Consider the following 27,126-nt stretch of genomic DNA (forward strand, 5'->3'; position numbering starts at 1 on the left):
CCACCATCTTTTCGGGTACCGCAAAAACCTTAACTCAAAATTAGTGTAAACAGAGGCGTCTCAAATTCATGAGAACTATAAAGTGCACAAAGATCCAGCAACTAGATCCTCACGGGTAAGTCGTTAAGGCCCCTTTGTTTCGCCGCTCAATGGTGAATAATATCAAGATTTCTCTTTTTATACAGTCCACAGTTTTATCTCATTTATTAGTCGATTATTCACCATTTTTTGGTTCATACATTCAAGTTCATATTTTTAACTTAAAAATTTGAACTTAAATCTTTAATGATACCTTTCGGTATGCTTAATTTAATTTTAAAGTTCAAAAAGTTTTAAATACAATTTACATGAGGTATTATGTAATTGTATTTAAAACTTATTGAACTTTAGAATTAGAATTTTAGAAAATAGATTTTTTTTTATAACTAGGAGCTAAGGTTTAATTTCTGAGCTCGTTACTTCTTTTCAACATCCTACCTAACTTTGTTATGAATATTAAAAACAACGAGAAGACCTACTTTTTTAATAAAAAAAATACCTAATTTGAACCAACGTTTCGGTAAATAAAGTTAAATTAAAAATATAAACAAAATATACTTATCTTTTAAATCTCTCTTTTAAATTAATACTTCCTTCAAAACTCCTTCCTACCTCGACAATACTTTAAATACTTTTTTATATAATTTCACGGTTGATTAATAGCTTAAAATCTATATATAGATAAAAAGACGTGTGTGATAATCAACGTACAGCCCAAACAGTACCCACATAGCAAACATATATTATATATAAATGCTATGTATATTCATAATATCCTGAGGTATATACATACACTGTCTATTTGTAATGCTCTGTTTATTTTATAGAGATGAAATAAATATACATTTGTCACACACTAGGTAATACATGGAATATACAATTAGTATGTATAGTGTATATCCTAAATATAGATATTTAAACTATATCCAAGGGTTATATTCTATGGATGTCTCATAAACATCTATTATATTCTATGTATCTGTTACATGTATCTTTATAAAATATGCAAAAAAATTTTTGAGATTCCAGGATATATAATAAATATTCTTAAGGTATATAGGTACCTATATCCATGAAACATGTTCCGGATATATATATGCATAATTTCCTAGCTAGCAAAATGACGCTGGCATACGTCGTTTTTCGTACTTTCTGGTCTATAAGATGAGTCATTTTGACGTCCTTACTACTTTAAAGTAACGTACATCCAAAAAGGCTAAAAGACGTCTTAAATGGAATTGAAAAAGGCTTCTGGAAGACGTCAAATATTTACATAGGACGATGTTTATTTTAGATCTTTTAGAACTTGAATATTAAGAAAAAACGCAAAAACGTTTTACTTATATTGCAAATTTATATTTATTTATTCATTTGTAAGTATAACATAATAAAACAGATATTTTTTGGTCAAGGAAACCTTAAAGAAGGAGTAAGGAACAGGAAACATTCGGTACAAAAGTACTGACAACTCTGAATAAAAGGAAGTGCGCGCCCATAAAATATGCCGTGTTTCCTATAATTTTTTTTTAAATCTATAAATATTAGATTAAGGTGACATGCTGTAAACGCTGTATAAAATAAAACTTTTTTGTAGAAAAACGGCATATATTTCGGGCAGACATTACCTCTTGAGAAAATGTTTAAAAACATTAAAAATAGAAGTAAATAACACATTTTTTTATAAACAATGTAGTTTTTAATTAAATCGCCTTAGTATGTACAAAGTTTACTGAATAAAATACTATTTACGTATTTACGTATTTTATTCAGTAAACTTTGGTATGTATTTGTTGTACAGCAAATATAGTGCATGTGATCTCGGGTTCAATTCTCGACATTGTCTGTTCTTTTTCATTTTTATTTTACTTTAAAATTTTTATTTTGTTGACCAATCGGGACGACATAAAGACGTCAAAGTGACGTCGCTTAAATGTATATATCTTGTGAACATTACCGTCGCCTGCTAATAAAGATGACGTTAATATTTGTACTTGAACATATAAAAATAAAATTCATCTCAATGTGTAATGTATTTACATAAAACATACGCGATATTTATTTTTTGCACCTTCTGGACTTAATAGGTATATACAGTGGATATCGCATGCTATGTGGGTAAAACCACCCCTTATGTATCATAGCTTCAAAACTAAGTACTTTTTTAAAAAACAATCAAACATGTCAACTTTATTTTATTTTTTTACTTAATTTCCATTTTTTTGTTTTTTTTTTAAAGGGGTTAAAACCACCCTTTAAGATTTAACATCTTTTTTTTTTGCTTAAATTGATTGCTTTTTGGAAAAAAACTGCAAAGCAATTTAATTTCATTTTAATGAAAACAACAGATTCTCAAAAATTCCGCCACCCTAAAGGGGTCGAAAATTTCTTTTTAAACTTATAGCGTTGAAAATTGATATTTTATATTATTATGTATAGCTATCGATCCTAGGTTATAACAACTGTTTTATTAATACGCTTCATTATTCTGGACGTACTGCTTTTCAAATTATGGCCAAGGATTTGATGTTTAAACTTTGTCTGCATATTTTATTAACACTGTATTATAATATATAATAAAATATAATACCTACTTAAAAATAATAAAATATTTTATTACTTTGAGCCCAAAAACTAACCGTAATTAAAAATAACTTACTTAAAAGTAAGGCACAAAGATGTGAGTACACCGTGTTCATCTTACTACAATTCCACCCAAAAAAAAACAAACAAAACCGCTTTCCAAATACGCATTTAACACTCGAATAAGACAAAGTTACTATCTACAATAAAATTTAATAAAATCAATCACATGTTGTACATTCCAGGCAGGTGACGACGACTCATTATCAGTCAGAAAAAGAATTTAAGAAACCCTAAACCTGTCTGCGACAACTTGAAATAATAATTCTAATAGATTGGCGAAGGCGCATATTTCAACATAATAAATCCGCACCTCGATGCGTATTTGAAATAATTTCTACGAACTGGCGAAAGCGTCGGGCATATTTCAGATATTTCAGTTATTTCAAATTGGCTCGGACCCCTGTTTAAGGAATCGCCGAGAATTATTTTTCACTAAAAGCAGAAACTGTCGACAACGGTGCCAATAGAACCGCATTCGTCAGTAATTCAATTATTTTGCACGGTATTATCCGTGCGTTTTTAATAATTTCATATTAAAAGAGTTTAAGACGCGACAACGCTGTACCGTATCGCTTGACTGCGGGCATCAAAGCTGATTTATTTATTATATGAACTTGTACACTCACCGGCACGAAAAACGGGGCGCATTTTTGTTGTCTTAACTTAGAGTTAAATGACATCAATAATTTTGTTGCATTCGATTGCTGGCCTTCTTCATGTGATGAATATCGTCTTGAGAAATAAGGTCCCATACCTCTAAAAGAGCGTATTTTAATTAATTTAAAAAAGTTAAAGGAAAAGGAACACGATATCTTTAAACATGTTTAATTATTGGGTTCGCATCAGGACTTAACGCTGGCCACTCCAAAACTGTAAGAACTATATCGTTTATTCTCTCGTTAAGTATATTCTTGAATAATTCTCGCAGTGGAAGGTCTGGTGTTATCGTGCATCAGAATCGAATTATTTCCAATAAAATCAACATAAGGAACAACAAATTCTTGCAGAAATTCATTATTGTACCTTACAGCAGTTAAAGGGACTTGGACTTGGAGTGACGTTCAACTCTGTGCGTACCGTAGAATGGGGCTATTTGAGAATTTTTTTGAGGTTTTTGAGCGATATCTATAAGACAAAAGTAAGCTTGATCAATTTTGTAATGGTGTTGGAAAGACCTATGATAAAGGTATCTATTTCTTATATTTGACTAACGGCTTCCTCTTCTGGGAGCCGTAAAAAAATTTTTTTAGGGCCTTCTCAAATTGCCCCATAGGGTGGGGCTTTTTGAGAATATGGCTTAAAATTGCATAAATCATCATTTATCCACTGAAGGGGATATTTGGAAAACAAAAAAACATTTTTAAAAAAATAAAAAACATGTTAACATATAAAAAAAATATACAAAACAAAAAATATTTCTTGCAACATTGCAAATTACAATTAAAATATGTAAACAAAAAAACATAAAGTAGATAACTCTAAAAAATGATCAAACAAAAAAAAAACAACTTAAAAATAACTCTGGTTTGAAGGTAACAAAGGTTTCTTGAAGGTTACAAACAGTGGTAACTATATGTTTATTTTATGTTTAGTTCTGAAAGATTATCCGAAAAGGTAAAAAATTGCCTGGTCCCTGAACCTTCAATCTTAGGAGGGCTAAGTATCATGATAATCATTTCGGTTGTTACCTCGTCTTCATCTAACTTAGGAGGAGATAAAAATCTTTCCGTTTTGGAGGATTTTTTTAAAAACGATGTTTTGAAAACCCGTTCCCCGTTTAGCAGGGTAACGGATTTTATTTGTCCTATATAACATTGGCTTGAAACTGTTGCCGTGTATCGAACAACTGCCCAATCATTGACCTTAAGATTACTAAAGTTTATAAGAGGATGGTCATCATCGTCACTTATTTCTTGCTGATTTTCATCATCATGTTCTTCTGGTTGGATTTCTTTATCAGGTTTTTTCAAATTAAAACAGGGAAGGTCTTCATCGTCAATATTTTGTAGCTGGTCTTCTTCATCATCTGATGATTCGCATGAACTTATTTCAGAAACATTTCTACCTGAAGACGGGTACAAATCAGATGTAGAAACACTTTTTCCTGCTTCTACAGTAAGCTTCTTGCAACGCGGTGCTTTACGCTGCTCACAACTACCCATACGCATTTCTTTTAGGACATCCAAAACTGAGCTTGAAATGCTTGATCTAAAATATTAGAATCTGTACCTGTGGTGGACGATGCAGGTAATCTTTCCTTTGGTTGCGCAGGATTTAGAGGGTGCAATCCAGTTTTGGCAATCCGGAGATTAAATTTTGCCTTGCTTTGCCATTCTCTTCAATCTTGTTATGGAGCTGTGCAAGCAATCTAGGGAATACATCTTTTGAGAGTGTAGTCATTTTCCGCCCTTGGCCTTTTTTCCACGTTGTCAGAATTTCGCGCCAATATTTCTTAAGTGGAGAATAAAATGCGACGTCTAATGGCTGCATGACATGGGTCGCATTGCTTGGCAAACAAATAAATGCAATATCCATTTTCTCACACGTTTTAAGGACGTCTTCGGAAAAGTGAGAAGATAAGTTGTCCCCAATGAGAGCCTAAAATGAAAATTAAAAATGGGTAAAATGACTTAAACCTCTCTGTTATACCTACTCACCTTTTTTCCAGGTTTATTTTTAAAAAATGGAACTACCACAGTAAAAAACCAATTTCGAAAACAAGCGGAATCGAACCACCCGCTTTTAGACCTATTATATCTGGCACCTTTAGGGCCTCCCTCAGTCCATGAGTCCCAAAGATGCTCACCTTTATACACTACATAAACTGGTAATATCTGGCCATCAGCAGTACCAGCATACATTAAGCTTATGGCTGTTTTTGTCGAATTTATCACTCTTTCTGGGTACCTTGATCCTCTTTTATAAATATATTTCTTAGTGCCTGGGTTGTCGGTAAGGTTTGTTTCATCATAATTTATCTTTAAACTAGGATTTACCGCTAATAAAGTATCTCGGGCATTTATTATTAAGGACTGTAGGCATATACTTGTAAAGCCTTTACTTGTTTTGTTTAACAACTCTCTTTTATCGGGGTCTATTCCCGCGTTATGGAAAGTTTCCAAGGTTTGTCCTGTATTTAAAAAAGGTAATAAGTCCGATATATGTAATTATAGACCTATATCTATAATTTGCAATTTTTGTAAAGTTTTTGAATTTTTAATTCACGATAGAGTTTTTCCGTTAACCAAAAATATTATTATTCCCCAACAGCACGGATTTTTTAAAGGAAGGTCTACGAGCACAAACCTTTTGCTTATAACTCAGAATATTGCTGAGACAGTTGATAATGGGGAACAGATGGATGTTATATACCTGGATTTTAGCAAGGCTTTCGATCAATTGAATCATAGTTTAATTGTTGATAAGCTTAGTAATTTTGGATTTTCAGCTGTCTCTCTTCAATTGTTTCGCTCATATCTATGTGGTAGAAGTCAGTACGTGGAGTTATACGGCGAAAGGTCAAGCGCCTATGATGTAGTTTCTGGTGTCCCGCAGGGATCTGTGCTTGGACCGCTACTGTTTAACTATTTTATTAACGATATTGGTGATAAATTGGATTGCGATTTTTTACTTTATGCAGACGATATCAAGTTATATAATAAAATAAGAAATCTCGCAGATTGTCATAGATTGCAGTATAATCTTGACTTGATAAATGCTTGGTGTATAGAAAATGGTCTAAAGTTGAATGTTTCTAAATGTAATGTTATGACATATACCAACAAATTAAAACCGTTATTATTTAACTACGCTTTAAATACGACTACATTAATACGGACAAATTCTTTTAAAGACTTGGGAGTGTACTTTGATACCAAACTGTCTTTCTCATACCATATTGACACAGTAGTCTCAGAAGCGTCAAAATCATATGGATTTATTTATAGAAGCACTAAGGATTTCAGAAATCCAGATGCCATAAAAACATTATATTTTGCATATGTACGATCGCGATTGGAATATGCTTCGGTGATATGGTCGCCGGCTTATAATGTACACATTAACAATCTAGAGCAAGTGCAAAGGCGCTTTTTAAAATACTTATGTTTTAAGTGTGATAATGTATACCCACCTCAGGGTTTTCCACATGATGATCTGCTCCAACGTTTTAATATTTGTTCCCTAGAAACTCGACGAACCTTTTCTGCTCTTATGACATTGCATAAATTACTTAATTATCTAATCGACAGTCCGCCATTAGTGTCAAAATTATATTTTTTTGTGCCTCGTCTCAATAATAGACATCATACCACAATTCATCTCCCTACTCCTAGAACAAATCTACTTAAATTTTCACCAATTATACCATGTGTAGTATTTACAATAATGATGCTCATTTTGACATTTTCAATATTACAAAGGAAGCCTTATGTCGCTCACTTGAACACTAAGCCACAAGTAACCTGAGTTTGTATTAAGCTATTTTTTGTAAATAATATAGCCATTTCCGTTAATAAAAATTGAGGTTTATAGTCAGCACATTAGGTTTTGATCGTTTTTGTTACTTATTTTCTATGCCTCTTATTACTTTTTATGTAATTTTTTAGTTAGTTTTAGTTAGCTTAGAAGATTTTTGTAACAAGTTATATATACATTTTTCTTAGTTAGCATAAGTTATATTTATGTATTTGAAGGTCTTTCCTGCCTTGTAGATGGGTATTTATTTACCTGTAAGGCTTGTATTGTAAAATAAATAAATAAATAAATAAATTATCAACAAAATTATCGATAACTTCTGGTGAAAGTGAAGCTCTTTTAGTTGAAATATTGGATGATAGACGGTTTGATATGAGCTTTTCGTGTCGTTTAAGAAAAGCTAATGCCCAATCTCTACCAGGAAAGTTATCCTTCAAACGAACCTCCTGCACACCTTTTTTATCCAGGTAATTCTTCGCAAAAAGTGTTAGATCCAATATGTCAAAGGGAAATCCCCAAGCTGCCGCAATATTTAGGTATTTCACAAATTGTTCCTCTTCTTCCTTGGAAAATATTGAAGGTCTTCCCGATTTTTCAAATATATTGGTCCCCCTAGCACGTCTGCTTATGGTGGCGATGGGCACTTTGAAATGCTCGGAGGCCTTAGCCAAAGTTAACCGCCCTTTACTTCTTCTACTATTGCTCTGGCTAAGGCTTTCTCTGAGTAATGCCTATATGGCACGTAATTTTTGCCATTTCTGACATGGCTAAATGTTTTTTTATAAGTGCGCACCATTATCTCATACCATTCTAAAAAAGCCAATTTCATTTGAAAGCAATTTCTAACAATTTTCAAATAGCCCCCATGCCTTCTCAAATAGCCCCCAGTCACTTCTCAAATTACCCCACTCCAGAAAATACTGAATAAAAAAAAACAAAAGAGTCCTAAAATGTTTATGTTACCAATACACCTTCCTAAAACCCCATACTTTTATTTGGATTAAGTGCCAATATCATACAATTAATCGGTTTAGATTTACAGAGTAAAGTTAACCAAAAAACACGTGTTTTTCCTAATATTTTTACGCGCCAAAATAAAACAGCTACCTTTCGTCGATCTGCGCTCGAGTACGCGGTTGCATGTGTACTAATGGCCTTGCGCGGCGTTTGCGTATTGTTATTAACTCTGTGGGCGTTGTTGCCGCTTTTAACATTTTTCGGATGAATTCTCAAATTACCCCTGATTTCCAACAAAGCCCCATTCTACGCTACCTATTTATAATAACACAGAAATGTATCTTGTATACTTAATGATATTGACATTTGTATGTTTATCTCTATTTTGATCTATATCCATATTTTATTTCTTTAAAATATACATTATCAATTAATTAACCTGCATACTACGACGAATTTGTGTGTTTTTTGAATTATAAATTAATATTCAGCACAGTTTCCAAAATGAATTCAGATGTGTTCTAATACCTTTTTCCGCTATACAATTTTAATGTGACTCGTCTTAATTAAGGGTAAAAGGGTCTCTCTTTTCCTCTTTAGGACCAATTGTAGATCCATAAATGCCCTTATAATCTAAAATAAATCACTGTTAGTCTTATCGTTTTAATAAAACACTTTTTTTTTCAAATAACTTTTTATTAATTAATTTAACAAATGCATTTAAGACACCCGTAAGATCTCAATATAATACTTTGTTACAAAAATACTATTTGTATAAATATTTGTGCTTAAATTAGGGTTTATACTTTTGATATATACAGCATAATTAATAAAGCGAAAATACGTAAACAATATTTAAAAAAAATATACTTTACTAGACTCCTTTGTACTTGTAACTCGTTAAATTAATAAGGATGACCATATAAAAGCGAGCACATCAAAGTATAATAAATAAACATTTACAATTTGCTACGACGCTTTGTGAAATCTGGAGCGTCTTTAATGATAATCTCATGCCACCAATCTGGCCGGGATAAGGAACCTGGATGATGGAAAATTTCTGACTGGATGTTTTCATACAACTGAAACAACAGATTTAATAAAAAGCTCATTACCCCTATTTGGATCACAAATGAGTTTACTTACTTTTCCATCTGAACGTCCAAGAACGGAATTCACAATATAATCTGGAGGGGCCATTCCATCAACGATTCCCATGAATTCCGGTTTCAGCACGTCACATAGATGCAAAATGTTATCTTTGACCATGGAAGAGAACTTTGGATCGTTGGTATAACCACCCTATAATAGCGCAAAAAGAAAATTATTGTGCTATTCACAAAAATATAATCCAGACCTGATAGAAGTAAACTAAATTTTTATCTAAGCTCCATAAGCCGTACAAGGCACCCAAGTGTCTCAGGACAGTTTTCAAACTGGAATCAGCCATTTGCATTTTTGTCCAGAACGCTTGTAACGCCAAATATTCTATGTAAACTCTGGACAATATTGCCGCACCATACACTTGGGATTCCACTCTGGCCACAAATTTATTTGTTAATTTTTCTTTAGTCGCTTGTTTTTGCTCGGTTTCTTTCAGGAGGTACACGATCAGCCATTCGTAAGCTTCTGATATAACTACAAAAAAAAAACGTTACGCGTAACTTTACGCCACAATAATTACGAGAAGTTACTCACAACTTAAGTCTAATAACTCTTTCGGACAGGTAGTACTAAGTCGACAATTTTCAATTTCTCGATACTTCTTCAGGAACAGACAGCTGCCCAGTGGAGTAGTTAAGTTACCGGTTTGGCGTACCGACTGCCATTGGCGTAGCAACCAATTGCTCGTCTGCTGGAGCATGACGTTGTTATCACCCTCGTACGTCACGCAAGGGTCTATGGTGGCCCTGAGGATGATTTACAATCATTACAACAAAATCTAATTATTTATCTATTTATTCACGGGACTTAAAGTAAATTACAAATTTGGAGCAAACATTAGACAAAGTAACTATCTACATTAATAATATTACAAGGCATTCAAAACATCAAGAATCTTTATCACATGCTTAGCAGTATAATGATAGTACTTTATATTTAGCAAAATTGAATATTAACTTAATCAATATTATTCAAGGAACACTTGTAACCAAACTAACAAATGACTTGTAAGCAGTGGCGGCTCGTGGGAATAGGCAGGGTAGGCCGGGCCTACCCTAAAATTTTGAGCATACAAAATACAAAAATAAAATTTTAAAAATATTTTATTGTAATTAAATATCATGTTAACACACCAATTTATTTATTATTTTAACCCGTGCTTAAACGCACTTAAAAAACCACTAATAGGCCAGAACGAATCTGGCCGACTCCATCCACAATATATCCCTACATATTAAAAACTTTTATAATATGCCTTATACCTGTGCTTTTCGTGGATGTCATTTAAAGACAGGGTGTGGAAAACTGTTAATTATGAACACCCTTGTGCACATTTTCCAAAAACCTTTATCTTAAAATTATTTATAAGGTTGAAAATATTTTACACCATTAAATATAATAATAGGGTCTTAAAAACAAATAAAGATAAAAATGTTCGGAAACTAAAAATTTTGCGGAATGTATAAATGTACCTAGGTTTAATTTAATTATTGCCAATGTATTTTTGTGTTACATTATACAATGGGCCAATATTATTTCCTCAAAAAATAAAAGTTTGTTTAGAAGATTTTTTGTTTTCCATTATTTATCCTAAATGGTAATTTTTATAGTTGGCACTATACCGGGTGACACAGGAAAAAGGGAACACGCAATAACTTTTTTATTTTTCAAGATAAAGAAATGAAATTTGGTATGTCAATAGAATGGTTATAAAGGCATATTTTGACGTATTATTTTTGATCACTTCCGGTTGAACCGGAAATGACACGAACTTTCTTATTTTAAATGGGACACCCAGTTTATTTTTTCATACATTTGTTTATCTTGAAAAATAAAAAAGTTGTTGCGTGTTCCCTATTTCCTGTGTCACCCGGTATAGTTTAGGTATACCTATAACTTAACTATACCAACAGTAAAATAATGTAATAGTTTTGATTTCAAATTCCTAATAAAACTTTTAATCTATTAATTGTCGTATTTCTCTCCGTGTACGGAACTATTAAATTGCCAAAACGATTTTTCTCCGTTACTTTATATGTAGCGCCAGTCATTTAAGCCCGCTCAAGGGCACCAAAATTGGACCCCAGAAAATCAACGGTAAATGCGGGTTTTGTCGCTTCTCGGTGGTTTGTTTTTCTCTGACAATATATCCCTACAGAAAAATCGCGCCACGCTGGTCAACGCGTCGGAGGATGGATATTATATGCGCGCTTACGGAAGTCATTTAGGCCCGACACGAGGTGGCCTGCGTTTGTTTTTGCGGTTGAATGTTTGTTTTTAGCGGAAAAATTTATCGATTTGTACTTGAATTTGTTCTTAATTTGCTAATTCGTAATTTGAGGGTTCGTGGTTAAATGTTTTCGTGAATTAAAAAGTTGTGGTGTTTTTAATTTAAAAGTTGTAGAAATTGGTAAAGTGAAGTTGGTGAAGAACCTAATAATTAAAATCCAGAAATTTGCAATGTTTTTACAAGGCTTTTGCCTATTACGTTTTTTTTTTTTTTTTAATTTAACACTAGTTGGTTGTGTAATTAAGATAAAAGCGTAAGAGGCCAAAGCCTTTTATTAGGCCTTTATTTTAAATTTTTATTTAAAAATTAAAGGCTAAGTTTGAGGACTTAAATATTACTTTTTTTGGAATAGTAAGATAATATAATAGACAAAAATAAGTTTATCTGAGCCTGAAGTTTTACCAAGTTGCAGTACTAGTACCAATAATGTTATGTTGGCACTTGGCAGTGGATTGGACATTATTGTTTCGTTGTTGGAATTACCATTGGCTAAAAGACCTGAGGCTGAAAGACGTAAAATTATTTTGAGTGACAGGCCTATTCCAAAACTGTGTATTGACCAAAAAGATGGGAAAAAAGTACGTGCTTTTAATATCTCTTGGTATGATGTGTATAAATGGCTGTGTGGAAGTTCTATTACAAAGAAACTGTATTGTTGGCCATGTTTGTTGCTTTCGAATAAAAAGTGTGTGTGGAATTGTGAAGGATACTCCAATTTAAAAAATATATCTGCACCGCTTAAGAAACATTCAACTTGTAAAGAGCATTTAAGTAGTTCTTTGTCCTTTAAGGATGTACAAAAAAAGAGAGTTTTCTGTTCGGGACTTGCTAGACGAACAGTCGAAAATTTCAAAAGTCAAGTATAATGCTGAACTTAAAATAAACCGATAAATTATTAAAAAATGAATTGCTTTAACTTGTACTTTAGCTAAACAGGAACTGGCTTTTCGTGGCCACGATGAGTCAGATGATTCTCTAAATCCTGGAAATTTTAAAGCAATTTCGGAATTAATGTTAAATTCAAATCCAGAACTAAAAGATCACTGGCAAAAAAAGACTTATTTTAAAGGCTTCTCAAAAACGATACAAAATGAACAGAACTAATCACCTGATTAAAGACGAAATTTCCATTTTTATTCAAAATGCCATCATTAATTCCCCATTTTTTGCATGTATTGTTGATGAAACAACCGATATAACTGAAAAGGCATAGTGTTCAATTGTATGCAAAAGGCATAGTTCAAGAATATTTCTTAGGATTCTTTGATTTAGGGGAAGATCGAAATGCTCCAGCGTTACGCGATTTACTGTTTAGTGTGATTGGTAAATTTGACTGTAAAGCAAAACTAATTGCTCAAACCTATGATGGAGCTAGTGTTATGTCGGGCCAACTAAACGGACTACAAAAATTAGTAAAAGACTCTGCACCATTAGCTATTTTTACCCATTGTTTTGCGCATCGCCTTAATTTAGTTTTACAGCAAAGTTGCTCCAATATTACGGCAGTAAAAATATTTTTTTCGACTCTTCAAGGAATTCCGGCTTATTTTCACCATTCCTCCAAAAGATTCCATTTCTTAAATATATTTGTCGGAAAACGAATTCCAACAAATAGCGAAGTGAGATGGAACTCGAATGCTAAAGTGTTAAATGCCGTATTACAGGAGAGAAAAAAATTAATTGAAGTATTTCAGGAGATAATGAATTGTCCAGAATCAAATGCGAAATCAATCGCAGGCAGGCAGATGGGTTTAAAAGAAAACTGGATGATCTGGAATTCGTATTTTTATTAAACGTTTTTAGCGACATATTTCAACAAACAGAGCTCTTATACAATGTGTTACAGAAAAAAAATAATGACATCCAATTTTGTAACAATTCCGTTTCCAGATGTCTTGAAGTGTTAAAAAGCTGGAGAAATGAGCTGACCTTTTCTAAGCATATTAACGTTGCTGTTAGCGAGACAAATACAGAATTTACTTTAAATCGTAATAAACTTGGTGGTTTACCTAAAAATGATGGTAATTAAAGCACTTTGGATAAAGCCAAAACTAAATTTAGACGAATATTTTTTGAAAATTTGGACAATAATATAACTCAATTAGAGCAACGTTTTTCGGACTATAGCAAGTTTCAATTTCTGCAGTTGGGTGCGATACTAAAAAATTTTCAGAATATGGAGGAGTAATGCCGCAAAAACCATTAGACTCGTTAATAAATACTTATGGAGCACTTTTTGATAAATCATTATTGAAAACAGAACTAGAAACCATTTTCTCACCAATACACCGTGAACAATTTTACGATAAAAGTTTGTTGGGTCTAATTAAAAGTATGCATGATAACGACACAAATGAAATTCTTCTTGAAAGTTACAAGTTGTTCTGTTTACTAGCTACAATACCTGCAACCAGTGCTTCAGTTGAAAGGACTTTCTACGTTAAAGCGAATAAAAACATCTTTGCGGAACACAGTGGCTCAAAATCGGCTTTCATCCTTATCTATTTTATCAATTCAAAAGGATATCCTTGCTCAATTAGTGGAAACTGGCGACACATTTTACGATAGGGTAATTGACAAATTTGCACGAAACAAAGATAGAAGAATTAACTTGCTTTATAGGTAATAAAACTCAAAACTGATAATTTGTTTGTGTTCAAAATACTTTTAAATGACTCCTTCTTTCTGTACCATTTTTAGTAGTTACTTGTTACTTTTATGTACGTAGGTAACAATAAATGTACATATTAAGCTTAATTACTGTCGTTTCTTTTCATAGTGTCCTCCTTTTTAGTTCTCCAGTTCTCCCATTTTTTTTTAATTTGATAGAAAAAAAATGTTTTAAATGTATAATTACTTGACAACACCGGCCTATTATATGACTCTTCTTGAGTGGGCACTCCTGCTATGGCCTACCAGAAATTTAACCCCACGAGCCGCCACTGCTTGTAAGGCATCCTGAAGAGGTCAGTATCTATAGGAAGAAAATTCGCTAATTTAGAGAATTTAAAATGAATACGTTTAGGCCCAGATTATTGCGCCTACAAGTTTGTTTTGATGGAACAGTCAGTCTTATGGAAGCCACCAATAGAGAGTTATCGACCAGAGAGTTAATAATTTCAAAAGATATTTTTAGATCAGCTTCTTTCGTTCTAGCTTTTACAGTGGACAAAGGAACAGTACTCAATAAACAGGTTTAATTAAACAACGATATGTTTGTCTTACAGATAAAGGATCATTAAAATCAACAGTACAACGTTTCACAAATTCTAACATCCTTAGGGTCTTGGACATATCATTTTATCAATGTGTTCTAAAAAAGATCGATCAATTGTAATTTCTAAGTCCACCATAGAGGGCACTCTACTCAATGAGGAGTTGTTGATTTTATGCTCGAAAATCAAATTGTTTTTCTTCTTTGAGAAACAGAGAAAATTGCACTTGGATGTATTCAATTTCATGCGATCACATCAGCTCACATTTTCAAATTAGCTTGCAGAGTGTCAATCAGTCAGTTATGAAGGGTTGACACAGACATATAAAGTAAATCATCGGCAAAACAAAGCAATCATAAGTAAAGGAAACACTCAGAAATGTCGTTAATAAAGCGGACATTAAATAAAAAGGGATTCAAATAAGACTGTTGAAGGCACATTGATTTCTTTAGATTTGAAATTGTATACCTTTACTAATCGAGTGCAATTTTTAAGATAACTCTGAATTCACCTCAAAATTCTATCGCCAATACCAGTAGCTTCCAATTTCTACATTAAAATAATATGACTGACCGTGTAGAAGGCCTTATAGAAGTCGATATACATTGCGTCGATCTCAGCGGAACAATCCAAAACCTCCGATGAATAATCAACATATTATGTTAGCAAACCAGTAGATTTTCCTCTAAGGAACAATCTTTTCAAATAAATTAGAAATGATGCTAAGTCTATATACTGGCCTATAATTCGTAATAGCTTTCCTATTTCTTATTCATTACTTAATAAGTAATGTAGCATTAAGGGCACACCGTGCATACAACAAACTTAATTTACACACAATTAATACATAAAAAATAATTGTGTACAATGGCAGAATTTGCAACATCACTATATTATATTCAATACCTTAAATCTCCTAGACGGGCAGATTTTAAAAATCCATGCCCTCCACAAGCCTCTCGACATTCTTGCACGGTATCCCGACATGTCCACGTGACTATTGGCTTGGCACTCGATACTATTGCGTGCACCTCCGATACCATGTCATTCTAATGGACAGAAATATTTGTAAAAAATGACAATTACAACATGCAAACACTTACCAAATCTTGTATCTCCTTGGAAGTCGTAGATAATTCAACCGCCGACAGATACGACTCGGTAAAACTAAGAACGAACGTTCTGAGTACCGCCGCCGCCGCCATATACGGAAACAACCGCCACCTCTAAAAAGCGAACTTCCTTAACCCAATTTCTCTAAATTAGTACTTCACTTACATGCAACTGATACTCTATTAGGGTCCACTCGTTCTTGGTGTTGCCTCCATCTCCGTTCGGGCCAAATTGCTTCCTGAGCGCGGCATACCTTAAAGCTATCGTCACGGCGCAGATGATATTATTGGAACTTTCTTGCATGATGCCCACCCTACCGGTGGATAAGTTTTCCAGGGCTGCCCCCAATATTTTCCCTGGATCTGAAAAGCTGCTCTCGTAATCCCCTTCGGGGCCCACGTCAGCGGTTCTGTTTAAGAGATTCTCTCTAGGTATTCGGTAGTCTTTAAACATTATAAACCTGAAAAACAATATGTTTATTACACAGACATTATAGGGACAGTTGATTACCCATTATCGATTCCATGTAACCCAATTTTTTCCCCCATATCGCCTATAACTAAACCTGAGTAAGGAATAAGGGTTTTGGGATCTCTTATTGGAACGACAAAAGCGTGCAGTCCATGGCATTGGCCTTTGGTGTAAAGTTGTGCGAACAATAAAGCTAAAGTACACGTTTTACCTAAAAAAAAAATCATATAATCAAATTGGCTCTAACTATACCAGGACTGAAATGCTACCTAAATTTCCGACCCAACATTTAGCAGATTCAAAATCGGGAGTATTAATGATAAACTCCCGAGTAGTCGGATCGTAAGTGGCAGTTGTTCTCATCTGCTTCGTATTACTCCCGTGGGAAATTTCTGTTAAAGCCAAACATGCTAATACCTTAAAAAATAAATGAATCACCCATTAAAAATGTTAGTCATCAAACCTTATCAGCAAAACATATTTTGCTTATATGGTTTTATCGGAATATGATACACATAGAAAATGACTCTCTATTTTTTTTACTTTATTGTTCCATGCTGCATCTATAAACTGCTGATGCCTCTCTGTTCCTAACGTTGTCAGTGTGTTTTTAAAAAGACTCACTCCAACAGCGTGCTTTACTGAAACATCCGGAAAGGCCACGGCCAATGCCTCGTTCACGGTCATCATACATCTGGTCTAAAAAAAAATGTCATGCTTTAATTATATTTTGTTAAATAGAGACCTTAAATACCTTTCTTTTGTATGGCAATTTAGCGGTGTCTGGATGTAAAAAGCTGTATTGGCAATACTTGTACAGTCGAATGGCGGTTATACGTTTCATCTCTTCGGTATCTGGCACTTTTTTTGACCTTTGGAATGCCGGGTCTCGTTCCAGGGTATTCCACACATGCATCTAAAATGTATTAACTTGAGGTGAAGCAAATTTATGAAGAGTTGTAGATTGTTAACAAATTATTATTGCACTCTTATACCTTTATTTTAAGTAGGTCCGGATCTTCAAAGAACTCTTTCATTTTCTTCCAATGGAATGACGCCTGCTTCCGGTAATTGTCTAGCGGTCCTGGTGGTAACTCTTCCACGAAATCCAGCCTGTCGTTTTCGTTTATGGTAGACATGTTTTTCTGGAAAAAATTGGTCATGAAATAATCAGAATACTCTTAAGAACTCAAAGATGTTCTTTTCGAATTATTTCATATCAGGTCAATTTCTCTTCTGCCTATTGTTTCCAGCGTTTTGGAGAAATGTCTGTCAGATCAGATGGTGCACTATTGCTTCATGAAAATCAATTTGGGTTTAGGAAAAACAAAAACCCCACATAGTGTAGTATAAAAATACTTTTAATGAGCAAGCTAAGTTTATATCTTTAGTAACAATAGTATTATATTTTTAGAATTATATTTGCAGATAGCAGAGTCCAGTACAGAGGTGTAATGTCGACAAAGCAGGAGATAAAGATTGATAAATCCCAGTATGTAAAATTATGATAATTTTTCAAGCAGTTGAGGACATTTTTGCTCTTTTGTATATAAATTTTAACTGCCTATAGGTAAGAGTGGGAAAAATTATGACAATTTTCCAGTCAGTTGAGGGTATTGTTGTCACTTTTTAATTAACTTCAACTGCCTGGAAGACTAAATAACCTTATCACACTGTTCCAGGTAATTGAGGAAATTTTTATTTTTTTTAACTAATTTCAACTGAGCCTAGAAGAGTGAATAAAATTATTATAATGTATCTGTTAGTCGAGGGCATTTTTGCTTCTTTGTATGTTGCCTATAAGACAATTTTCCAATTTTCCAGTCAATTGAGGGTATTGTTGTCAGTTTTTAATTAACTTCAACTGCCTGGAAGAGTAAATAAACTTATCACACTGTCCCAGGTAATTGAGGAAATTTTTATTTCTTTTTAACTAATTTCAACTGAGCCTGGAAGAGTGAATAAAATTAATATAATGTATCTGTTAGTCGAGGGCATTTTTGCTTCTTTGTATGTTGCCTATAAGACAATTTTTCAATTTTCCAGTCAACTGAGGGTATTGTTGTCAGTTTTTAATTAACTTCAACTGCCTGGAAGAGTAAATAAACTTATCACACTGTCCCAGGTAATTGAGGAAATTTTTATTTTTTTTAACTAATTTGAACTGAGCCTGGAAGAGTGAATAAAATTATTATAATGTATCTGTTAGTCGAGGGCATTTTTGCTTCTTTGTATGTTGCCTATAAGACAATTTTCCAATTTGTCAGTCAATCGAGGGTATTGTTGTCAGTTTTTAATTAACTTCAACTGCCTGGAAGACTAAATAACCTTATCACACTGTTCCAGGTAATTGGGAAATTTTTATTTCTTTTTAACTAATTTCAACTGAGCCTAGAAGAGTGAATAAAATTATTATAATGTATCTGTTAGTCGAGGGCATTTTAGCTTCTTTGTATGTTGCCTATAAGACAATTTTCCAATTTGTCAGTCAATTGAGGGTATTGTTGTCAGTTTTTAATTAACTTCAACTGCCTGGAAGAGTAAATAAACTTATCACACTGTCCCAGGTAATTGAGGAAATTTTTATTTTTTTTTAACTAATTTCAACTGAGTCTGAGAGAGTCAGCAAAATTATGTTTCAATTCCGGGCCCAACATTATTTTTGGTTTATATTAACGATTTGCCACTTGTGAACCTGACGTAAATTTCACACTTTTTGCTGATGACACTACAATCTCAGTTATTGGAAGCACACTGGAGGCTTCTCTGTTGGGTTCCCTTGAGGCACAGCAGATAATAATGATCAAATTCTCTCTCTTGCTGTAATTATGGATCAAATAGGTGGCCTCCAAAATTGAGGAAACCCTTGGTTTTGGATAGGAGCTGCAAATTTTGAGGCTTGGAAACCCTTAGAATTCCATTCTTCTATATTCTGGAGTGCCTGCTGTATGTCCAGACTACAGAATAACTAAATTTGTTTATCATGGTGAATTGCATGAGCATCAAACCTGAGGGATGATCTGCTGGCGAGTAAAAAGGTGTCAGAATAGTCCAGGCTTCTGAGCAATAAAATATTTTAATTTTTTATCAAATTAAGTCAATTATAAAACACTTCCTTATAAAGAACTCATTTTATTCAAATGAGAAATTCTTTAAAGCATCTTTTTAATTTAATAAATTAATTATTAAATTTTTGAAAGTTTCCAGGTTTTTATTATATAGCAGATGTGTATGTATAGTACCCATGTGTGACAATATATGCTATGATAGGATATCTGATACCAATTTTTCGGACGTCCCTGGTATGTCACATTCCCTATAAATTGTGGGCGGAGCCTATGTTAACACAATGGTCACGTGATCCTTCATTTACTACACCCTTAATAGTCAGCTGATTTATCTTTGCTAAATGAGGGGCGTGGCTTTATTTTATTTGTTACGAGGATTATTCAAATGGTACTAATTTTTTAATTCCATCTGAAACTCTTAATCAAGGTCAAAAACCAATGCAAGTAAAATTAAAATTTTTATAATTAAATTAATTTAATAAAAAACGCTTGTCGTGGCACATAATGCAAATACATAATTTAATCACGGTATTAGTTATTCGTTATCTATGACGCCATAATCATAAAATACTCTACTGCTAAAAATTAAATTTTACCGCTCAATTTAAAAATAAACTGGCGTGATCCTAAATATATATGACATAACTTACCCGTTCGCGTGATCGACTGACTGTTAAAACCCAAATCTCGCTTCCTGGTGGTACCACGTTAAAATGGTTCTCTATACCTTTTAGTGGACGCACCGGAAATAATAAACACTAATACTGAATATTAAATCACCGTGTAAACTATAATAGTCGACCAACGAAAATGATGTGGTACCGTGCAATTGTCCTACAATTCTTATTGTGGCACATGACGTTAAAAATCTTCGGGTACCACCGGCCGGCGTTATCTAACTGTACCAACAAATAAAACGAAAACGGAACCACTAATAGGAGCTGCCTTCGCCGATTTTAAAAACCACGCGAGTCTGCTGCTGACTGAGGTTAGGATGTGGTCTATGCATGATTGTATATATTTATTATGGGAACTCCTATAGAGCGTAAGCCATAGGCGTAGATAAGAGGAAATAGTTCATATAACTTTAATTCATTTATGATAAAATAGTTGATATATCTAAGGGTGTTCTTTAATTACACTCTAAAAAGTGGTTAAAAATCACATGCAAATGGGACCTCAGATTAACCATCAACATCCCGTTGTATCAAAATGTGCAACTAACCTGGCACTGCTTTATACCTATACTCATTCATGTGTGCAATACTTATGTAGCGATAACAGTCGGCGTATTAATTTTTAATTAATCTTTATTTATCTCATTGTAGCCAAACTATATAGAATTTAAAAGGTTTTGGTAAAATAAATTTAAGGCCCCTAGACCATAACCAATTAAGTGGATACATATTATTATGTTCTCAATAAATAAATATATACACTGATATAAAATAATGCCTAAACAAATATGCTATGAGCCTTAAACATATGATTATAATATATACAAACATAACCTTAAAAGTTAAAACTTACTATCATTCTTACCACTATTTATTATTGATCAATAACTATTTGGAAGGCGCGGAATTAAAGCTGTTGTACATTTTCACTGCATTTTTTTAATTAAATTGAAATAAAAAATGTAATCAGGTTGGGGTTGAAACTGTTTGCCTGAAGTAAAAACCCTAAATGTAGGTCACGCGTGTCCCTTTTTCTTCTACCTTCAGTAGCGGCGTCGCTATATAGGATTCCATTTTTTAATGAATTCACTATATTTACGTTACTCGATTTTTTTTGCAGGAAGCAGGTGGTTTAAGATGTGATTATTTCTATTAAGTTGTTTTTGTCTAAACAAACTATCTAGTGAATAAGTTCTTTAATAAACCCAGTACTGATTGTTTTTTTCATACTGATTTTGGTTCTTGAACTAACAAATGACATTTATTAGCTCAATTAAATTGGGTGTTTCATTAATTAATTTTACACTCTTAACAAATTTAAACAAAATTTTCAATTCAATTTATATTTTTAAATTAGTAGTAGAGACTCATATATCATCGACATTCTTATCTATTGTAAGTTATATCAGTTCCGATAATTAAAACCATTAAGAATAATATGTTGAATGAATATTTTCAATGCTCTATATTATAAAGTTATTAAGGAACATTGAGATAAAAACCAAAAATCTATTGTATATTAATAAACTTGTTAGATGATCGAAACAATGGCATTTGTATTTGCGTATTGTGCTGGATACTTCCCAACAATACGCAATCATTAGTGTACTTGTCAAGTAAACCACTCGTGTGATTTTGGCTTTATATAAACACCATAATGGTCGAGGGGACAATTAGGGAAAAAGCCGTTTTATATAGTAACAAATTTATTTCCAAGATAAACTGTCTATTATTTGTTGGACAGTCTTTTGAACACACTATATGGTATTAAGTTATTCCTGTTGAAATTAAATAAATAGTTTAAATTATTCATGGCTTATTTGGTAAACTGAAAATTGTACTCATTACAGTGCAACATAGTCAATATCTTGATCGTGAAAAACAGTTACATGCTAATAGAATGAACATTCGCAATGTCGCAGAAGCAGCCATAAATTCTATCAAGAGCACGCTCACTTTAGGAAGATTGCGGCGGAGATTTAAAGAGACTGGTGATTTGAGAGAAGGACAAACTGGTCTAACAGAAGCTATCGGTTAGTGCTACTACTGAAAAAATAAGTATAAGTTACATGAAAACTATCTCTAATTATATTAATGCCAAAAGAGTTGGGAAGTGTAAATTTTCGCAAGGGTTTCCAACTCATCTGTTTTTTTTTTAGGGTTTTTAACAGCAAACAAATACCGAGATCTAATTCTGGAACCCATTACTCCTCACGACCGTATGTTGCAAGAACCTCTACTGTCCTCTAGAAACTTTTTGGAGTATAGCTTGATATTCAAGTACAACCTTGGCCTGCGTAATCTCCCGACTTAAATCCTATCGAGCACGCTCGCGATATGTTGAAAAGAAGGTGTGTTTTAAATAAATAGAGTTTCAGACAAGTGAAAAGTTGCTAAGCTGTATGCAAGATTAATTAATGACATTTAATTAGGACCATGCCAAACAGATATCGAGTAGTCATCAAAGATTTGTTTATATTTCATTTCTTTAAATTGTCATACATTATTAATTAATCCTCCAGTATACTATGATAAATTTTTGTGTTTTTTGATAAATTAAGGTCCATTAATGCCCTTTGTACTCTAATAATATATTTGTAAATAAATTACTGTTAATCTCGTCGTTTTAATAAAATAAAATGATCGCCCTGACGCTTGTCGTAAAAGTATTCAGGAATTTATGAAATTTCTGTTATAATATAAATTGTAAGTTGGAGTTAGTTCGTTTTACGCGGTCGTTATTATCGAACGCTATAGTGATTGACGAGACGTGGAATTCGCAGTATTTCGTGCGCTTATTGGTGCAATTTAGCGATCTATTATATTTATGACAAAGCAATTATGTGTCTGTGTAGTGGTGAAAATAGTGAAAAAATCAATACTTCGAGTTTTGCAGCATAAAAAGGCTCTTACTGGCCGGAGTTTCCCTGTTTTCAACGGTGAGTCATAAGTTAGGTCATATAATAGTCCTATAGTTGGAGCCTTTGGTGTGACACTCAAATAAATTATGCTTTTTATTTTAAATACAAGTTTTATACACAATGGTAAAAAAAAACAAATATGACAAAATGCATATTTGGTGCGCATGTACGTTTTAAGCCATTATGATTAAAAGTCCGTCCAAAAACCTTTAACAAGCATCAACAACTTCTTTAATACGTACACTACCTTCCAACTGTACAGAAAACTAATAGACTGAATGAAATGCTACAAAACAAGAGATTCACATAATTGTTTAATTATACATATTTTGGTTATTCTACAGTAGTTTTAATTAATATAAAAATTTCTTTGAATTTTTCTCAAGATGTTCTTTAAATCTTAGACTGATAAGTTTTTAGCAGCGATTACATACACTTTCCTATTATCAATATTAATATTCATATTGGATTTCAAAAACTTTTTTTTTTGATTTTGGTATCCAAATATCATAAGCTGGGACTTAGTTTAAAATTAAAGTAATTCAGCTTCATATTGTAATACAGGTTCACAGGTTGTGTTTACACATTGTCATAGCAAACGCCTGCAGTTTACAACACTTAGAGAATTTAAATTAAAAAGAGTAAATAAGGTTCCAAAATAGAACCTTGAGGGATACCCTATCTATAAGTAGTACCTACCTGGCTGTTCAGACTCTTTGTTATCAGAAAAAATTATTTGAAAAATATGAAATTAAAAGCAAACAGTAACCAATATTAAAACCGTAGTATTTAAGCCTCACACATAACACGTCATGGTTAATGGTGTCAAACGCTTTAGTGAAATCCAACAAAATCAACCCGCTATGCATATTTCTGTCCCAGGCTCTATATTTTTAGCAAATTTAATTCATTAGACATATTTCTAATTAAATTTCATTTATTTTATTTAGTTTATGAAGTTCATAAAACAATGAAACTAATATACGTGTCACTTCGAATTATTCTCATTGGCCGAAATAGCTCAGTTGGGAGAGCGTTAGACTGAAGATCTAAAGGTCCCTGGTTCGATCCCGGGTTTCGGCAGAAATTTTTTTTTAAATTTGTTATTTAAAAAGTTTTATTACTAATAGATATTTTATATTAATAAAAGCAATTTATTTTTTTTTGTGTGAAAAAATAAAAATCATACAGACAATACGTTATTGAAAATATATCTCTACATCAGGCAGGTTTACTTGAGACATTATTTGAATATTATGTACCCACCATATTATGTTTCGCAATTCATATTGTTCAAACTATTCCCAAGATCCAGTTCTTAGTTTTTGTAATTACAACGTTGCCATGTCCATTTTATTATCCGCCTGACCTTGATTTTATTAAACATTCATCGATCCAATCATCCAAATTTATCTCTTATTCCATTTATAAAAATATATACTCGAAAAACTTTTAAGTGCTAATCATAATTTATTATATAGATGCATTATCTCTTATTATCGCCGTTGTAAAATGACCGCCCGTACTATAATATCGCTAATAATAAATTGGTCCGAATTTACAACGTGCCTTGAATATAAAAAAGTATGAATTTATTATCATGGTGCACTTAATAGTTTTAGTGTGCGCCTTTTTATTCTCCACTTTGATCCTTATCCTGGCAAGGATCCTGGATCAAAACCCTTTGCCAATATTTGGAATATACCAGAGGCGGAGCGGAGTGTATTGGTTCAAATGTTGGTTTTTGTATGTTTTTTTTATAGTTAGGAAGGTAAGTACGGATATTATATTGTTTATGTGAAATACTTACTCTTAGCTTCATACAAAAAACTACTGTAGTGGCAACATGGTTTGTTCTTTAAACCAATATTATCTTAAGTAGATATTTAAGTAAATAATTAATTAGAACTGAATGCACAGCATTTTTCAATTTTGTGTTGTTCCGTTTAAGTGTCGTCCCAAAAAAGCGGCATTTTGGGACGACATTGCTTTTTGCATCGTATTTTTCTGGAAAGTATGGACGAAATTTTTAACTACCCATCCAAAACCAATTTTTGGTATATATCCGAGAGAAAATCGTTACTACTGGATTAAACTGATAATCATGTATTTTCTCTTGGCTATAAAAAGAGTAAGTTTTCAATAAACTATTTTATCTTGAATGTGCCACAGTCTAAGCGTATAAGTCAGTTGAAAATTTAGTGTTTTTAGATGCAGTAGACCAAACATACACATAGACTGTGAGTGAAGTTTCCAAAAATTCTCTTTAGTTCAATACGTCATACTCCAAAAGCATAAATAAGTCAATTAAAATTTTTTAATGTCCAATGAACGTTAGAGTGGACCTCGAAACGATGTTTCTTTACTATGTAATTTTTAATATCTCACAGTCTAAGTAGAGCGAACTGTGACTCTATATATTTACTTCAAATGATTTTTTATGACATGCTCCATATTTACAGTTGCACGTTAGACTCGTCATGCCAAACCTCAAAGAGTATTACAAGAACCTAGACAAAGCTCAAAAACTCTCACCCACTCCAAAAGTAAGTCATTATTTATCATGATTCAATAGTTAAACTTACTTGCTAAAATTGTTTTATAGGCAGTAGATGCGGTATTTTTTAACGCAGCCAATAAAAATGGTGACTATTTTACTATAGGATTCGCGAGAAGACCGGACAGAATAGTGGATGGATTCATATATTTAAAATTAGCCTCGACAGAGTATGGTCTATTGGAATCCTTAAGGTTGCCTAGTACGACCTTATTTAATAGCGGTGAGGAGGAGAGTTTTGAGGCAGAAGGTGAATTTTCAAAAATAACGCAAATATGTCTAGTAACAGTAATACTTCAGGAATCAAAATTACCACCCTGGAACCTATGAAAAAATGGAGAATTTATTACAAGGGCAATTTGAGGCCTCACGGTAATTTTTCTCAACACCTCGACGTCACTATAGACGCAATATTCCATACGGACGAACCGTGTTACAATTTTCTGATTGATTTGGATCCGTGGAGTATGGCCAAGAATTTCGCTTATGAAACGTGGAGTATTGCCTACTTTAAGAATGTCTCGAAGTAAGTATATGAGTGAAATAACAGATTTTGGACGCAGTAGGGCACAACTGCCTGGAATAATAAAAGACTTATTCCAGGCAGTTGAAATCCGTATTCATTATTCCAGGCTGCATCAGTTGCACTATCAACAATTCGGTACCATAGACATGAATATCACCATAAACAAAAAAGAGTTTAAATGCAATTTAGATGCGGTCAGAGACCACACCATAGCGAAACACAGAGATTGGGGCATTTTCCGACGTTACGCCCTTCACTGGATCACCACCGAAAACGGAGATCATTTCTCCCTATTGTCTTTGTGTCAGAGTGTTGCATTCTCAAGGTAAAGCCGTTCTGGCATGGAGTAAACTTTGTTTATTTCAAGATATTTTTAGGCTCCAACTGGGATTTATGTGGAAAGCCTCAGAAAGAAAACTTTATCCTATAAGAAATTCTAGTTTGGAACTTTATCAATATGGGGAGCTGGGGACTCCACCTAAGGACTACGGTTTAACTTTTACAGCAGGTAAATGGAGATAAGTCTTGTTTACCTTCACTCTTTCTTCTATTAGCCATAAGGCTTTTAATAATTATTTGACTGCTTTTAGGGTCTAACATGTATGATATGAAAGTGACGGTCCTGGATTCTCCCTTTTTTTACATCAGTAAAGCGTGGGAAAGTAAAATATTTGAGTGCCATTGCGCCGTTGAAATAAACGGGATTAAAGGTCATGGAGGTGTCGAGTGGCAGTATAAAAATCTCCAGGGAAAAAATGCACCAGTTGATTAATTCATTTATTAATTTTAATGAATCTGATCTTTTAATAAAGGTTTATTTAATTATTCAAGTAGGACATATTCTGTAAAATGTTTTTTAGTATTAACACTTCTAAAATTTTTTATATTATCTAGTACTTTATTAAAATATTCTGATATTTTTTAACTTTATAAATAAAATACATAGTAAGGAAATATAATCGTTGTCTTACTGTAAACCATTCTAAAACTTTTAGCATTACTCTAATAA

At 33.0% G+C, this 27,126-nt stretch overlaps 2 protein-coding genes, 1 long non-coding RNA gene and 1 other non-coding gene across 5 annotated transcripts; 3 read left to right on the forward strand and 1 right to left on the reverse strand.

Moving 5' to 3' along the window:
- Nucleotides 1-8,764: 8,764 nt before the first annotated feature.
- Nucleotides 8,765-20,424, reverse strand: LOC126742330 (peroxisomal acyl-coenzyme A oxidase 3-like). Its single transcript, XM_050448973.1, has 13 exons — nt 20,087-20,424; nt 17,364-17,513; nt 17,123-17,284; nt 16,912-17,067; nt 16,638-16,785; nt 16,408-16,579; nt 16,063-16,357; nt 15,888-16,010; nt 15,691-15,833; nt 9,814-10,025; nt 9,473-9,753; nt 9,262-9,417; nt 8,765-9,197 (listed from the first exon to the last, which is right to left on the reverse strand). Exons 2-13 carry the CDS (start codon nt 17,505-17,507, stop codon nt 9,075-9,077), a joined length of 2,115 nt encoding a protein of 704 aa, XP_050304930.1. The 5' UTR covers nt 17,508-17,513; nt 20,087-20,424; the 3' UTR covers nt 8,765-9,074.
- On the forward strand, nt 20,308-22,605 carry LOC126742331 (uncharacterized). The gene is made up of 3 exons (XR_007662537.1): nt 20,308-20,424; nt 21,964-22,146; nt 22,273-22,605. It is a non-coding gene; the product is annotated as an uncharacterized LOC126742331 (long non-coding RNA).
- Nucleotides 22,606-24,044: 1,439 nt separating this feature from the next.
- On the forward strand, nt 24,045-24,117 carry Trnaf-gaa (transfer RNA phenylalanine (anticodon GAA)). The gene has a single exon. It is a non-coding gene; the product is annotated as a tRNA-Phe (tRNA).
- Nucleotides 24,118-24,521: 404 nt separating this feature from the next.
- LOC126742280 (uncharacterized) lies at nt 24,522-27,076 on the forward strand. Of its 2 annotated transcripts, none has more exons than XM_050448909.1 (7): nt 24,522-24,805; nt 25,497-25,580; nt 25,640-25,841; nt 25,892-26,117; nt 26,224-26,442; nt 26,495-26,625; nt 26,708-27,076. In XM_050448909.1, the coding sequence occupies exons 1-7, from the start codon at nt 24,635-24,637 to the stop codon at nt 26,887-26,889; spliced, it is 1,215 nt and encodes a 404-aa protein (XP_050304866.1). In that variant the 5' UTR covers nt 24,522-24,634; the 3' UTR covers nt 26,890-27,076. The 2 variants fall into 2 exon arrangements, with proteins under 2 accessions (XP_050304866.1, XP_050304865.1); XM_050448908.1 differs by lacking the exon at nt 24,522-24,805 and adding an exon at nt 24,945-25,165.
- Nucleotides 27,077-27,126: the final 50 nt, after the last annotated feature.

This window comes from Anthonomus grandis, chromosome 11 (assembly GCF_022605725.1).
Source record: "Anthonomus grandis grandis chromosome 11, icAntGran1.3, whole genome shotgun sequence".
Classification (NCBI taxonomy): Eukaryota; Metazoa; Arthropoda; class Insecta; order Coleoptera; family Curculionidae; genus Anthonomus; species Anthonomus grandis.